General features: G+C 42.5%; 1 protein-coding gene across 1 annotated transcript in view; it reads right to left on the bottom strand.

The window, feature by feature from the left end:
* Positions 1-221: 221 nt before the first annotated feature.
* The window catches only part of LOC129708701 (semaphorin-3D-like), a 65,822-nt gene continuing 49,347 nt past the window's right edge, over positions 222-16,696 (bottom strand). The window contains exons 8-17 of the mRNA XM_055654638.1: positions 14,800-14,914; positions 14,464-14,530; positions 13,011-13,155; positions 11,608-11,830; positions 9,921-10,009; positions 8,511-8,552; positions 5,863-6,020; positions 3,429-3,493; positions 2,252-2,391; positions 222-1,319 (exon numbers count right to left, since the gene is read on the bottom strand). Coding sequence (XP_055510613.1) covers positions 945-1,319; positions 2,252-2,391; positions 3,429-3,493; positions 5,863-6,020; positions 8,511-8,552; positions 9,921-10,009; positions 11,608-11,830; positions 13,011-13,155; positions 14,464-14,530; positions 14,800-14,914 — 1,419 coding nt within the window. The 3' untranslated portion in view covers positions 222-944. The remainder of the gene's footprint in view (positions 1,320-2,251; positions 2,392-3,428; positions 3,494-5,862; positions 6,021-8,510; positions 8,553-9,920; positions 10,010-11,607; positions 11,831-13,010; positions 13,156-14,463; positions 14,531-14,799; positions 14,915-16,696) is intronic.

A 16,696-nucleotide genomic window follows, 5' to 3' on the forward strand; every position in this document is an offset into this window, starting at 1 on the left:
TCAAAAGCCCCTAAGAGCTTGTTTGTATGTTAATTGACCCTCTGTAAATTTCTCCTGATGAATAGGGAGTGAATATCGAAGTTGGATAACATAGAGCTGGTGTGAACGGGTGATCGATGGTTGGCGTGGTCTCAGTGGGCTGAAGGTCCTGTTTCTATGCTATATCTCTAAACTAAACTAAATTCCGTGTGTCATTTCAGCAAATTGCAGTACATTACATATTTTATGCCACTGGCAATGCATTCTGTTTATTTCCATTCTGTCAAATCGTACATTAGAAATGTTATTTGTAGCGCAGATGGAACATAGTTTTCAAACACCATGCGTTCTAAGATTAATAGACCAAAATGGACTTCAATACATATTGCACAATGAGATCCATTCACCAGAAGACTCAAGAGGTTTGAGAAGTCTTCAAAAATTTAATTCCCAAGCTACATTATAAAATTGCCTACATCTTAATATTTCCTTTCATAGCAATTTTCCTTTAAGAAACATAATCCTCTTAAATGGAGGCCACACAATATAATATCTCTTACTACATTTTTCAACCTGTGTGTTAATACATCATCCTGGCACACTTGTTGAAGTTCACACCATGCCACAACGTGTCGGAGGAACTCAGTAGGTCAGGTAGCATCTCTGGGGAGAAGGGTCCTGACCTGAAACCCTGAAGATTATTCAATGAAACATGCGCAGGAAACCTTCCAATTTTATGACTGGATAGAGTCATAGTCACAGAGTGAGTCACGGAGTCATGGAAATATATATAGTCATAGAGCCATGGACCCTACGGCTCGATTACAGGCACCCTCAGTTCCTTGTGTGTCCATTCCACACGATGCTAGAGTGTGTATCCATTTCTTTGATACAGTGATAGTTATACGGGCACTGTTGTATCTCCATGAAAAAGGACCACAAAGCATCCGGCATCTCTCCGCCCTCTAATACCGTTTGAACTCCTGTGCTTTTCTCCATTTGGCCGCAGTCTTGCTACTTTGTCCTCGTTTCCCTGTACGCCACACTTGCTGGCAATATTCACTCACAGTGATGTCTGGTTGATTCAGAAGCTGCAGAAAGTCCTTGTAACGTATCCTCGTCCTGTTCCTGGTGTCTTTGCCCTTTCCGTCGCTGTGCGATTTCTGTTTCGGCGGGGTGGCCATGAAGTCACTCAGAATGACATTGAGGTGAAACTTGGTGATGACTTGGGTGAAAGTGTTCTCTACGGCTCGGCAGTAGTAAATCCCAGCATCGTCCTCCTGCAAATCACGGAGGAGAAGCCCCAGCCTGGTTTTGATGATTCTGGAACTATATTTTATCTATAATAAAAATGAGACTAGTTTAGTTTGTTATTGTCACATGATGAAAAGTGAAAAGCTTTTTGTTGTGTACCATCCGGTCAGCAAAAACACTTTACATGGTTACAATCAAGCCATCCACAGTGTACAGATACAGGATAAAGGGAATAACATTTAGTGCAAGACAAAGTACAGTAAAGTCCAATTAAAGATATTCCGAGAGTCTTCAATGAGGTAGATGGTAGTTCAAGACTACTCTCTAAGCAGCTCTACCCCTGCACCACTGAGCTACCCTATTATCTTCCTGTGACAAGTTGCCATGATAGTATAATACTAACTTCAGAGGAGATGAGAGAAAATATATATTTTCGTATTGATAATCTGGTCCAAAATTAGAGGGCATAGGTTTACGGTGAGGAGGGAAAGGTTGAAATAAGACCTCAGGAGCAGGTTTTATCACAAAATATGGCTGGGTAAATGGAACGAGATGCCAGAGGAAGTAGGTGAAAGAGGTGAGTGAAAAAATAATATTTAAAAAACATTTGGATTAAGTACATGGATAGGAAAGGCTTAGAAGGATGTGGACCAAATGAATGCAAATGGGACTAGCTCAGACGGACACCTTAGTCATCATGGATGTTGGGCTGAAGAGCTTGTTTCTCCAAGTTGCTTTGGTTCCATGTCTCCATGCCTCCGTCCCCATGTCTCCATATCTCTGTGTCCCCATGTCTCTGTGTCCCCATGTCTCCATGTCCCCATATTCCCATGTCCCCATCTCCCCATGTCCCCATCTCCCCATGTCCCCATGTCTCCCCATGTCTCTGTGTCCCCATGTCACCAGGGCTCCATGACTATAACTCCATGTCTCTGTCCAATTATAATATTGGAAGATTTTAATTCATTTTTCATTGAATGATCTTCAGGCTTTGGAATACAGCGTTCAGACTAATTACCTCCTCCTGCTGACTATTGAACGATCGCTGAACCGACCAAACCACCAACGTTTGTTGTGACCTGGGACTGCACTCCAGGAAAGTGGAGTTGCGTTGAACGCCAAAAATCAACTTCTTCTCAGTCAGCACCTTGGTTGCATCTGTGGGGCAGGGAATTTGAATGTTAACATTTGGAAAGCAAAAGTATTGTAATCGTTTCCTACGGGCAAACTTTGAAGAAGGTAGAAGGAATTCAATGATAAATGATTTCCATGAACCGGGTCATGAAATGTGAACAGCTGCCATATAATCCTCTCACACCCTGATGTTCCTAAATATTAGCTTTTGCAAGGAATGTTTTAACTGATTCCACACCAAAGCAAGACGTGCCCCAGTATAATCGCAGCCTGTCAAACCCCAGTTATGCTTCCTGATGAAATAAAGTTCACCTGTCAAATAACTGCACGCATCATTTATTTCCTGCAAGTGCACCATAATTGTTTAAAATTATACAGATGTTTTTAAAAACGTAATCAAAAGGATTGAAAGTAAAACACAATTCCTAACTAAAAGCCAAGACCATTTCCGGTGACGATGAAAAAGGGAATATTCGGGCCAAAATAGAATTTATTGTCGAGAACTTGGATAGGTGACATTTCGGGTCAGGACCCTTCTTCAGACATTATTGAAAAGATGGTTTGACCAACAGTGCAAGAGCATAATTTAGTTGTTTAGTTTACAGATATAGCGCGGAAACAGGCCCTTCGGCCCGCCAAGTCCGCACTGACCAGCGGTCACTGTATATTGACACTATCCTGCATTCACTAGGGACAAATTACATTGATACAAAGCCAATTAGTCTGCAAACCTGTATGTCTTTGGAGTGTGAGAGGAAAACGAAGATCTCAGAGAAAACCCACGCGGTCACGGGGAGAACGTACAAACTCCGTACAGACAGCACCCGAAGTCGAGATTGAACACGGGTCTCTGGCACTGAAATCGCTGTAAGGCAGCAACTCTACCGCTGCGCCACCGTGTCGCCCCAATTTGTGATCCTTCATGCCAAATGGTTTAGGTACGAACGTGTCATCTATGCTAAAGGAAGATCATTGCCATCAAAAACAACTAAGGCATCACTATCACTCATAAACATCTCGGCGTAATGAAGCAATTGCTGAATTTAACTTGATCCACTCACAGTCCTCTTGATCCCAACACTGCATTGTTGGATCTCCTGTCTTTACATCTTGACGTCGAGTTTGTCTAACAGAAAAACAGAGAATTAATAGGTACACAAAAATGCTGGAGAAACTCAGCAGGTGCAGCAGCATCTATGGAGCGAAGGAAATAGGCGACGTTTCGGGCCGAAACCCTTCTTCAGACTGATGGGGGGTGGGGGGGAGAAGGAAGGAAAAGGGGAGGAGGAGGAGCCCGAGGGCGGGGGGATGGGAGGAGACAGCTCGAGGGTTAAGGAAGAGGAGGAGACAGCAAGGGCTAGCAAAACTGGGAGAATTAAACAGAGAATTCATCTTTGGTTTTAAACAACAGAAAACAAGACCAATAGAGAGGCAGAACTTGGAAAAACTCTTGTGGAGACAGGAGGAGGAGGGCAGTCTTCAGTCCCCAGGCTTACACCTCTAGTCATACCCTTGGAAGTGATGGCATGGAGTTTAGTTTTTAGTTTAGAGATACAGGCTCTTCGGCCCCCTGAGTTAACACCGACCAGCGATCGCCCATACACTAGTTCTATCCTACACATGCGGGATAATTTACTAAAGCCAATTAAGCTACAAACCTGCACGTCTTTGGAGTATGGGAGGAATCCAGAGCACCTGGAGAAAACCCAAGCCGTCACAGGGAAGAACGTACAAACTCTGAACAGACAGCACCCATAGTCGGGAGTGAACCCGGGTTTCTGTCGCTGTAAGGCTGTAGCTCTACCGCTGCACCACTATGCTGCCCCGACTATGGCATGATCACAGCAAGGGAGATGCTATGCATTTGTTCTTCACTTCATTTTGGCAGGCAGATTGGCCACTAGTGTGCTGGTGAGTAGTAGAATCTGGAAGAATCAGTGGTAATGTGGAAAGAATAAAATTGGACAATTGAAGGATTAGGGTGATAGTTGGTTGGCAAGGAGTTGCTCGTCTGACAGGTCAGTTTCCTAACGGTGTGACTCTGACTCTACTTTCACTTTATAAATCAACTCCATATCAAGGGGAAAAAAAGCTGATGCCAGCATCTGATAAATTCTTGCTCAATTCAATTGTGGAGTCAAATGTCTTACTTGGACACTGAAAGGAAGGAAGCCGGATTATTTTAGACAGTTTCTTTTCTTTGTTAATTTATTTAAATCTATAGTTAGCATCTGTCCATTTGCGAGAGATGATGGTGCAGCTTTGACTTTGTCCTGTTTGGAAAGGAAAATGTTTCATCTACTGTAGCTGACATTTATTGAGGAGCGAGTTAGTTTTCTCTCATGGAAAGGTTGCCACATGAGAGAGACACAAGGAACTGCAGATGCTGGTTTTCAGAAAGAAGACACAATAAATCAGGCAGCATCTCTGGAGAACAGGGATAGGTGACGTTTTGTGTCGGGACCCTTCTTAATTCTGAAATGTCACCTATCCATGCCCCTCTCAGATGCTGTCTGACCCACTCAGTTACTCCGGTACTTTGTGTTTTGTTTTATTTCGTAAACAAGCACCTGCAGTTCCTTATGTCCCCAAGGAAGGTCAGATGTTTAAGCCAATGCTTGAGTTGGCTGGACAATTTCAGCTGGCATTGTGTGACCCACCAAAATAACAGAAATTATCAGATGCGCAGAGTGTCGCCTGAAAAATGCTTCGTAAAGAGAAGACAATGATGGTTCTCTCTGGAGCCCTAACCAACTTTCTCACCATCCCTTCTTTGCAGTTTAGATTGGTGGTACAGTGGTGCAACGGCTGACTTGCCCGCCTTGCAGCACCCGAGACCCAGCTTTGATCCCGTCTACGGGTACTCTCTGCACGAAGTTTGTACATTCTCCCCGTGACTGCAAGGGTTTTCTCTGGGTGCTCCGGTTTCCTCGCACACTCCAAAGATGTGCAGGTTTGTAGGTCATTTGGTCTCCGTAAATTGCGGCTAGTGTGTAGAATGGAACAAGTGTACGGGAATCGCTGATCGGCGTGGACTCGGTGGGCCGGTTACCTATTTGCACGCTGTCTCTCTAAACCAAACTAAGATTTCCAGCATTTATGTCTTTTTCTTTTGATCTCAGTGGTCCAGGTGAGTGGTGGGGGCTGGAGGGGAATGAGAATGGAAAGCATTCTCCATCGCCACTATACATTCTAGTGCACGCGTATTCCCCTGGTCTGTCTGTGTCAGATTTTGAACGTTCAAAAGGAATGGATTCATAATTTGTCTGGAATCACACAGCAAATGCAGTCTGCATGAATTCTTGTCGGCTGTAGCTGCTCATAAATCTTCTTACTTTACAAACTCACTGCTTCCCATTCTACTTTATCACAATCAGTATCAACAATTCAGAGAATAAAACTTCCACACTTACTTAAAAGAAGGTGCAGAAAAGTTCATCTGGAAAACTACAAAGAGAATTCATGGTTCAAAACAGAGTTTGATTGATCCCTCACCTTCTCAGTGCTGGCACATATTGGCAACAGGCAGTTCCATTCCATGCACAGTAGGGATCTCTGGCAAGGCAACATTCAGAGCAAGTTGCTCCATATGCACCACACCTCTGCAGAGCCAGCTGCACGACACCATCCTTCGACCCAATGTAAATCTGCTTCTACAAGCAACACGGAAAATGCATGTGAAAAGTGTCCATACTACCAACAACTAGAGAGCAGCTCGAAGCTACTATCTACATCATTGGAGACCCCAAGACTATCTTTGATCAGACTTTACTGGACTTTATCTTGCACTAAACGTTATTCACGATATTCCCTTTATCCTGTATGTGTACACTGTGGATGGCTTGATTGTAATCATGTATTGTCTTTCTGCTGACTGGTTAGCGCGCAACAAAAGGTTTTCTCTGTACCACGGTACACGTGACAATAAATTAAATTCAATCTAAACTCAAATTCAGCTTCTTCCAGCTTGGGTTTTCTACAACCACCTGGCTATTAAACACAACAACCAAATATATATATTATGTATTATATAAAGATTTTAAGTTCTATAACTTTTTGATTGATTATTATAGTGTTTACAGAGTATTATGTGAACATATTCTGTTTTGCTGCTGTGGTGAGAATTTCATTGTTCTGTTTGGGGGCATATGAAAATGAAACAATCTTGACTTGTGTGTAGAATGGAACTGCAGATGCTGGTTTATACTGAAGATAGACACAGAATGCTGGAGTAGCTCAGCGGGTCAGGCAGCATCTCTGGAGAAAAAGGATGAGTGACATTTCCGGTCGGGATCCTTCTTCAGACTGAAATTAGAGGGGAGGGAACTGAAGACGTGTATAAGTTCTGTTAAAGGACATCTGTCAATCAGGGCACGCTGTGTCAAAATAAATAATCTTTAGAAACTTTCTGTGAAATAACTCCTTAGCTCTGGGGCGGCACAGTGGCGCAGCGGGTGAGTTGCTGCCTTACAGCGCCAGAGTCCCTGGTTCGATCCTGACTATGGGTGCTGTACGTACGGAGTTTGTACGTTCTCTCTGCAACAGCTTGGGTTTTCTCCGGGTTCTCCGGTTTCCTCCCACATTCCAAAGACATACAGGTTTGTAGGTTAATTGGCTTTGGTAAATGTGTAACTTGTCCCTATTGTGTAGGATAGTGCGAGTGTACGGAGGTTGCTAGTCGGCGCAGACTACGGTGGGCAGAAGGGCCTTCTTGCGTATGGCACAAACAAATAGATCAAATAGAACAAGTTGACTTACAACTTTAGGCTGTGCACGCAATACGCAAGAAGAAGAAGAAGCAGAAGGGCCTGTTACTGTGCTATATCACTATACTAAACTAAAAAGTGTGTAGGTACTGCTAGTTTGCAGGGTGATTGATGGTTGGCGTGGACCAAAAGGGGCTGTTTCAGTTGCATCTCTAAAGTTTAAAGTCTAAAGCTTTGAATTTTTTAAATCATCCCATGCCTTGTATGGAAACACCAGATGATTCCACCAGGGGTCACCAGTCTGTAACCTAGAGTGGAAACTGGTTGCATCATTAGAGTCAAACAGCACTAAACCAGGTCCTTCAAGTTTGTTGGTTAATTGACCTCTGAAAATAGTCGCTAGTGTGCAGGATAGAGCTAGTGTAAGGGCCTGTTTCCATGCTGTATCTATAAAAACTAAAAAAAAACTAAAAAATGAAAATGACATTTAATCAGCTTAGCTCCATTATCTTTTTTTTAGTTTTTAAGAGAAAGCATTGAAACAGGCCCTTACACTTCGGCCCATCGAGTCTGCACTGACCAATGATCACCGATGCACTAGTTCTGTCCTGCACACTAGGGGTAATTTACAGACGGCAATTGACCTACAAACCTGCAGTTCTTTGGGATGTGGGAGGAAAACAGGGCACCCAGAGGAAACACACGCGGTCACAGGGAGAAGGTACAAACTCATACGCACGTGGTCAGGATCGAACCCGGTCTCTGGCGCTATAAGGCAGCATCTCTACCACTGTGCCACTGTGCTGCCTCTTAATTTCCTACTTTTGGTTCTTCCTTTCTAACTTTATCAGGTAGAGAAAGTCTTTTCCCAGCCCTCTGCAGGTGCCAGTCACGAATCAGTTACTTGTAGTGAATAACATGATGAATCCAAATAACTCCTGAGGCTACATTTCGAACTTTGGATGAGCAAAATGTACTTTTCCAGCAGCTCACTGGAAATATTTCTAATCGTGTTTTGCCAACTATGTAAAAAATCTGTGCTTTTTTTTGTGGACATCAAGGTGCAGGTAATTTAATTCACATGTTTTATTGTTTAAACTTCAGTAATCTTTTGTACTAAATCTGAAATTGAATAGACTATAAATTAAAATTCTAAAAGTTTTAAAAATCGTTTAAAAACTTTTTAGAGGTACTGTCTCAAAAGAAACTACTGGCAAAAACTGTTGATTTATGTGCACTAAATTCACGTATAATGACAGTTTTTACAGAGATGACAATAAAAATATTGTTATGACGATAAAACATTCTTGACTCTTGAGCTTGTAAAACACAATGAGAAACATTTCCTCTTGGCACAGGGGGAAATATATTTTGCACATCCGAGCACAATTCGGTTCCATAGATGGAGATATGTCGAGTTATATATAGTTTGCTTACCTGCTTTGAAGAAAGTTCCATTGTCAACACTGGAGTTGACGCCTAATAAAATATAAACATTGCAAGTTATTGTATTTTAATAACTCGTTAAAAGAACAAACAAAGTTCCACAAACTTGAAATAAAGCAACAAATTGTGCGGCAATTAATTCAATGATTGTTTTTTGACTTAATGGTATTCAAAGGCTGTGAATGCTGTAAACTGTTTAATTAATAGCTTCAACATTAATAATATTGCTGGTAGATTGCCAGGATTCAAGGGTTGAGCTATAGGGAGAGGTTGAGTTGGCTGGGTCTCTATTCCTTGAGCGCAGGAGGATGAGGTGTGATCTTATATAGGTGTATAAAATCATGAGAGTAATAGATCGGGTAGATGCACAGAATATCTTGCCCATAGTAGGGGAATCGAGAACCAGAGGACACAGGTTTAAGGTGAAGGGGGAGAGATTTAATAGGAATATGAGGGGTAACATTTTCACACAAAGGATGGTGGGTGTGTGGAACCTGCCAGAGGAGGAAGTTGAAGCAGGGACCCAGTTTCCTTCCTGGAATAAATAAAGTTCTATCGCATCATATCGACTATTGCAACTTTTACGAACCGATTAGACAGGTACATGGATAGGGCTGGTTTAGAGGGATATGGGCCAAACACAGGCAGGTGGGGCTAGAGTAGATGGGACGTGTTAGTCAGTGTGGCCAAGTTGGGCTGAAGGGCCTCTTTCCATGTTGTATGACCATATGACTATTACTCTAAATATAGAAATTAAATTGATGATTTGTTCCTTCTGCATTGTTAGGTCAGTTTGGTATTAGTATGAATTCTGTGGCCTGAAATCAATGTGCAGGGAATGGAGGAATATTGATCACATGTGGCCAGATGAGGTTAGTTTAACTTGGCATCATGTTTGACACAGACATCAGCAGTAGGAGCAGTATTGTATTGTATTGTATTGAAGGGGCTGTTCCTGTGTTGTACTATTCCATGTTCTATGGAATATGTACAATACATGCTCGTCATGTGTTTCCATATTTTGGAAGAATTCTACCTATTAATGGAGAGAAAAATTGTTGTTAATACTATATAATTAACATGGAATACCTTAAATAATGCTTATAAGTTCATAAGTTGTAGGAGCAGAATTAGGCCATTCGGCCCATCGTCCACTCTGCCATTCAGTCATGGCTGATCTATTTTCACTCCCAACTGCATTCTCTTGTCTTCGCCCCATAATCACTGACACGCTTACTAATAATAACAATATGCTGTAAATATCGAGTTACATAAACATGCTAGTAGATTACATTAATTGAGATGGGGATTTCTCACTCGTTAACTCAATTTCAGTCACATCAAAATCTCTTGCTAATCAAATTATAAAATCTCTTGCTAATCAAAGATAATATTCCATACCTCAAACACTTGCAATTCTTCCAATACAATTCCTTCTGCATTCAAATTGTCCTTGGTAATACACAAAGCTTTTATTACTGTCCCAACATCTGCAAACACATGAAGGGCATGCACTGTGCATATTACATTGAACTTAGAGCATAGAACAACAACAGTAAGGCACAGGAAGAGGCTCTTCAGCACACAATGTCTATACCGAGCATGATACCAATATAAACTAATCTTTTCTGTCTGCCTGTGATCTTTGCCATGCACATCCACATGCTATCTGAAAGTCTCTCAAATGCCACTGTGGTATCTGCCTCCAACACCACCACCAGTAACGTGTTCCCAGCACCCACCACCCTCTGTTAAAAAAATGCCCTGCACATCTTTAAACTTTGCCCCCATCACCTTGAACCTGTGTCCCCAGTCTTTGACATTTCCACCCTGGGAAAACGATCCCTACTGTTTACTCTAATTAAGCCTCTGATCATTTTTATAGACTTCTTATCTGGATATCCACTCAACCTCTGGTATTCCAGAGAAAACAATCCAAGTTTGTCCAACCTCTCCTTGTAGCTAATACCCTCTAATCCACGCAGCATTCGTGTAAACCTCATCGGCACTCTTCCCAAAGCCTCCACATCCTTCCTGTAATGGGGCGACCAGAACGTTATGCAAACTCCAAACGAGGTCAAACCCAAGTCATATAAAGCTGCAATATGACTTCCTGATTCTTACACTCAATGTTCCTGTATCGTATATGCAGGTAACCCTTGTAATAATGGACTAAAGGGGGGGGGGGGGAATGGTGTTGATTACTGCCGATTGTCCACTGTAACCGAGTAAGTCAAGTCAAGTTTATTCGTCACATACACATACGAGATGTGCAGTGAAATGAAAAGTGGCAATGCTCGCGGACTTCGTGCAAAAAGACAAACAAACAAACAACCAAACAAACTACAAACAGAATCACATATTCTTTTACATATTGAATATTGTGGGCGGAAGGAAAAAGGTTCAGTAAAGTTAGTCCCTGGTGAGATAGGAGTTTACAGTCCGAATGGCCTCTGGGAAGAAACTCCGTCTCAACCTCTCCATTCTCACCGCATGGCAACGGAGGCGTTTGCCTGATCGTAGCAGCTGGAACAGTCTGTTGCAGGGGTGGAAGGGGTCTCCCAACAACAAGGAGGGTAAATATGTACAGCATTGAAAATAAACATACACTAAACAAGACACACAATAAACAGGAAAGCTCACAAAGCACATAACACTACCATCTACCTTATTGGAGACCCATGTCTATTATTTAATTGAACTTTATCTTGCACTAAACATTGTTCTCTTTACCCTGTACTAAACGTTATTCTCTTAATCCTGTATCTGTACACGGTTTGATTGCAATCATGTATAGTCTTTCCGCTGACCAGATAGCACACAACAAAAAAGCATTTTACTGCACCTCGGTACACGTGACAAAAAACTAAACTAGACTGAACTAATACTTTAAAATACTGAGACAAGATTTGCTCCAACCATCTAGCGGCCACTCTGTGAAACAACTAACTCGGTCCTGAGTCCCTGATGCGAACGGATGCCGCGGTTGCAACAGATTTTGTCCTCTGTAACAGTTCTAAAGAGGTTTGTAACAACGAGAATAGACTGTAATTTGAATGATTTTCATTGGAAATGAAAGCTTGCGTACCTGTGCCCAAGAATAGAACTGCATAGTGTCTATCCTTGGCCTTGACCCGGTCAACCACAAGCTGGGTGATTCTGTAACCAGCGTTCACCTGGATAAAAACCGGGCTCTTGTTTATGGGGTACACAGCCTTGTACATCAGTGGGTGGCTCTTAATGAAGCTGATGACATCATCTGAAAAATCCTTGGTCGACTCAATTGTGGAGTCAAATGCTTTACTGGGACACTGAAAGGAAGCAAGAGGCAATACTTTACACATGTGTTTAAACCACACTACATTTGTTGAGAAGGTGGGTTATTTTTCCACAATGGAAAGGTTACCACATTGGGGGTGGCACAGAGGTACAGCGGTAGAGTTCCTGCCTCACAGTGACTATGGGCTGCAGTCTGCACGAGGTTTGTACATTCACCCTGTGACCACGTGGGTTTTCTCCAGGTGCTTTGTTTCCTCCAACATCCGAAAGACACACAGGATAAGTTTGCATCCCCTTGCTTCTTTCCACAACATGATAGCCTTCCAGCATAAAGCATCTGCAAATGAATGTTGCCCACTCCCCGGTCCTGCTCATATGAGAGGGGAATAGATAGGGTGACGGCACAAAGTATTTTTCCCAGGGTAAGGGAATCGAGAACCAAAGGACGTAGGTTTCAATTGAGAGGGACAAGATGGGCAATAGTTTCACAAGGAGGGTGGTGGGTAATTACAGATTCAGAGAATGGGCCATCAACGGGTACATTACTGTTTAAGAAGGAACTGCAGATGCTGGAAAATCGAAGGTGGACAAAAGTGCTGGAGAAACTCAGCGGGTGCAGCAGCATCTATGGAGCGAAGGAAATAGGCAACGTTTCGGGCCGAAACGTTGCCTATTTCCTTCGCTCCATAGATGCTGCTGCACCCGCTGAGTTTCTCCAGCACTTTTGTCGACCAGCAGATACATTACTGCTGTTTCTCTCTCCACAGATGCTGCCTGGCCTACTGAGTATTTCAAGCATTTCCTGTTTTTATTTTAAATTTAGTTTCTAAGTTGTCTCTATTTTTAGAGATACAGCATGGAAACAGTCCCTTCCACCCACATCAACCACTCACAATAGTTCCATGTCATCCCACTCTCTCCTCCACTCCCAACACGACTGAGGGCAGTTTACAGAGGCCAATTGACGATTGTCTTTGGGATGTGGGAGGAGACCAGAGCACCCGGAGGAAACCCATGTGGCTACAAGGAGAACATGCAAACTCCATACAGAGAGCACCCAAGGTCAGGATCAAACCCAGGCCTCTGGTGTTGTGAGTTTGCGACTCTAGCAGATGCTTAACAATGCCACCTTAGTTGTGGCTGGGTATTTCTGTTTTTAGAACATAACCAGTATGCTATCCAATCCCTGCATTAATGAGTGACTGTACTCACCGTACCAGGTCTGGGGTAAGGAATCTTCCCCTGGTATTCAACCCAGTGGTGGTCAGGGCTGTCCTGATGTGTGAAAGGTCCATTAAATGCAGCTTGAATGTCAGCTAGGCTGTACGCACAAACTGCAGAGCCACTGAAAACAGAACTGGGAGGGGAAAAAAAGCTCTTAAAACATAATTCAAAGAACTGCAGATGCTTGTTTACAAAAAAAGACACAAATTGCTGGAGCATCTCAGCGGGTCAGGCAACATCTCTGGAGAACATGGGTACACGACGTTTTGGGTTGAGACCCTTCTTCAGACTCTGGAACTTTGGTCTGAAGATGGGTCCAATTCCGAAACATTGTCTGTCCATTTTATTTGTAAGCCAGCATCTACAGTTCCTTGTGTCTTCATTTCTGGAGAACACAGACATTTACAAAAGGGTCTCGACCTGAGACGTCACCTATCCATGTTCTCCAGAGATGCTGTTTAACCATTTGTGTTACTCCAGCACTTTGTATCTTTTTTATTTGCAATTGCTACCGACAAAGTCAACCAAGTTTTCAAAGACAATTTGATAGTTGTCACTTTGCCTCAACTATCTACATTAATATTCTTTAGTTTAGTTTAGTCCAGAGATACAATGTGGAAACAGGTCCTTCGGCCCATCGAGTCTGCACTGACCAGCGATCCCCTTACACTAGTTCAATCCTACACACTAGGGACAATTTCCAATCCTTACCGATGCCAATTAACCAACACACTTGTACGCCTTGAGTATAAGAGTGTGGGAGCACCCGGGGAAAACCCACATGGAGAGAACAGACAAACTCCATGCCGACAGCACCTGTAGTCAGGATCGAACCTGGGTCTATGGCGCTGTACAGTAGCAACTCTACTGCTGTGCCATCGGGCCACCCTAAATTCTGTTAGAATTTTCCAGTATCAAAAGAAACACCGGATAAATGATGTTGTCGGATAGGCTGGGGACTTTTTTTCTTTGGAGCCTTAATGTGACGTCATTGTGACCTTAGTGAGGTGTATAAGATCATGAGGGACATGGAATGCTCAGTCTTCTTCCCCAGGGTAGAGGGTTCTAAAACTAGAGGGCATAGGCTTATGGTGAGAGGGGAGAGATTTACGAGGGACCTCAGAGGCAGCATTTCCACAATAGGAAGGTATAGAAGTGGGTACAATTATGACTTTTAAAAGTCATTTGGGAAGATATATGGATAGGGACATTTTAGAGTGCTAACTATGATTAGCCATCTTGGTCAGCATGGTAAGGTGGGCCGAAGGGGCTGGTTCCATGCTGTACACTTCTAAGTATTGAAACCATAGAAAGTGAACAATTTAAAAATAAAATTCTATCTTTTAAATTCAGTATTTATGGTATGTTTAGCAAATTTTTATGGTAAACCAAACTGCATCAGTCTTGATCGGAATGGCAATGTATCAACATGAATGGTTACCTGGAGGATGTGAAGACTCCATAAAACACAGGTAGTTTGTCGATGGTGTTGAACAGATAAACATCCTCTTTGTAAAGACAAGACAACACAAAATAAAAACCTTTGTCCAAAACATCAGTCATAACGAAACCGGGATAAACTGTTCAATTTTGCTCAACATGTATTTGCCAAAATCAAATTAATTCCATGCTTCACTATTTTTGCATAAAACATGACAGTGGAGTTTACACGATTGGATATGTTAAAGTATGTTGTTTAAACGATGTTTGAATTAACTTTTAAAGTTAACTCTGCCTTTTATTTTCATGGTTCCGACAGAAAATGACCATTACTTACGCAGTTCGTCGAAGTGTGTCTGATAACCATCGAGCCCAGGCACAGAACAGATCAGACGGGCTTTCAGAAAGGTGGTCCACTTGTTGATCAAACTCCTCTGGCCTCCCATGTCTTTCTGCAAAGGTTTAGCTCGTGTTATTGAGGAAGAACAATGACGTCACGTTATCGGGAGGGATGGATAATCCATCGCCAACCACAATTCACACCCAGCTCATGCAGAAACGTTCCTGTAACAGTGATGCCTCACAGTGAGTGGGTAAGGGAGAGTTGGTGGTGCTGACGGGACTCTGCAGAAAGCTAGGACATGGATGGTGTGTGATGGGTGGGAAAAGGGAAGTGTCAGGAGTTGAGAGTGTTTTATTGTCATATGTCCCGAAAAGGAGCAACGGAATTCTTACTTGCAGCAGCACAACAGATATGTAAACATATTACTCTGTAAACACTGTATTAAACGGCTGAAAAAGTTCAGTCAAAACCACGCAAACAATAGTAGTGCAAAAACAAAGCTGTGCCCCAAAGTTTATACAGTTTGGAGCTAAGATCATCCGCTCTAAGATCTTTGGTTTGGAGCCTATTTGTACTTTGTAGTGATTAATAGCCTGATGGTTGAAGGGAAGAAGCTATTCCTGAACCTGGATGTTATAGTTTTCAGGCTCCTATACCTTCTTCCCGATGGCTGCAATGAAATGCGAGTATGGCCAGGGTGGTGTGGGTTTCTGATGATGCTGGCTGCCTTACTAAGGCGGCGACTCCAGAAGATCACTTTGATGTTGGTGAGGTCAGTACATGTGATGGACTGCAGCAGGATAACTAGGATATTCTCATGTTTTATTTCATTCCAATGGACATCTTTCTTTTCCAGCTTTCGCCCCCCCCCTACTACACCAGTCTGAAGAAGGGTCCCGGCCTGAAACATCACCTGTCCATTCCTGTCCACAGATGCTGCCTGACCCTCTGAGTTCCTCCAACACTTTGTGTTTTAAAAGGTCAGTAAAAAGTGTTTGTGGGAGTGTGGGACTTGCCTGGTACTCACCTGCCATGCCACAATGCAGGTCATTTGGTATATCGGATTCATGCCAGCTCCAAACAGACCAATCCCATCTATCTCTCCCCTCCTCACTTGGCATCTCGTTCAGCATGGACATCGTGGGCTGAATGACCTAATACTGTGCTGTACTGTTCTATGTTCTCCCCTTTGATTACTAGCTTGGAAAATTCATGGATGACAATCTATAAACTTCTAAAAATCAGGCTGTAAGATTTTGACAGAAGAACATTAGTAAAAAACGATGTTCACATTATTAAAGATAACGTTGACGCAGTGGGTTGAAAAATTAATTAAAAAAATTCTTGAGAATATCTGAACAATAACATTCTCCATCAATCTAATCTGGGAACTTGTCACTCTATTTATTATCAATTTGCATGGAGGAATGAAAAATTGCGTACGCAGGAATGAAGAAATATTGAATAAAAGTGGAGGAATGTTTTGACATTTGGAGAATTAGAAATAGTAGAAAATACTCAGGGGTCCAATGTCAGGATCTTTTCTCTGATGGCACCAGTGAAAGGAAATGTTGGCAGGGTTGCCTGTCCCATCGCTCCAAGACACAACAACACAGCCAGGATTCCTTATCCCAATTCTCATCTCCTCGAGAATCTTGCTGGCTCAGTTAATAGCTGCAACTTGCCAAAAAAAAAAAATTGGACTTTCTCTAACGATAGATAACACGGATAATTTGATAGACAGTAATGTAAAATCGGATTAGCTTTCATAAATCAGCTGTACATTAGACTTGTCTGAAGAGTCTGGACGTAATGATTTTTGATTAAAAATAGGACGCAACAAGTTTTATTATCTAGAATTCACTACATCGAAGAATAGTGAAAATTGGGG

This window comes from Leucoraja erinacea, chromosome 24 (assembly GCF_028641065.1).
Source record: "Leucoraja erinacea ecotype New England chromosome 24, Leri_hhj_1, whole genome shotgun sequence".
Lineage (NCBI taxonomy): Eukaryota > Metazoa > Chordata > Chondrichthyes > Rajiformes > Rajidae > Leucoraja > Leucoraja erinaceus.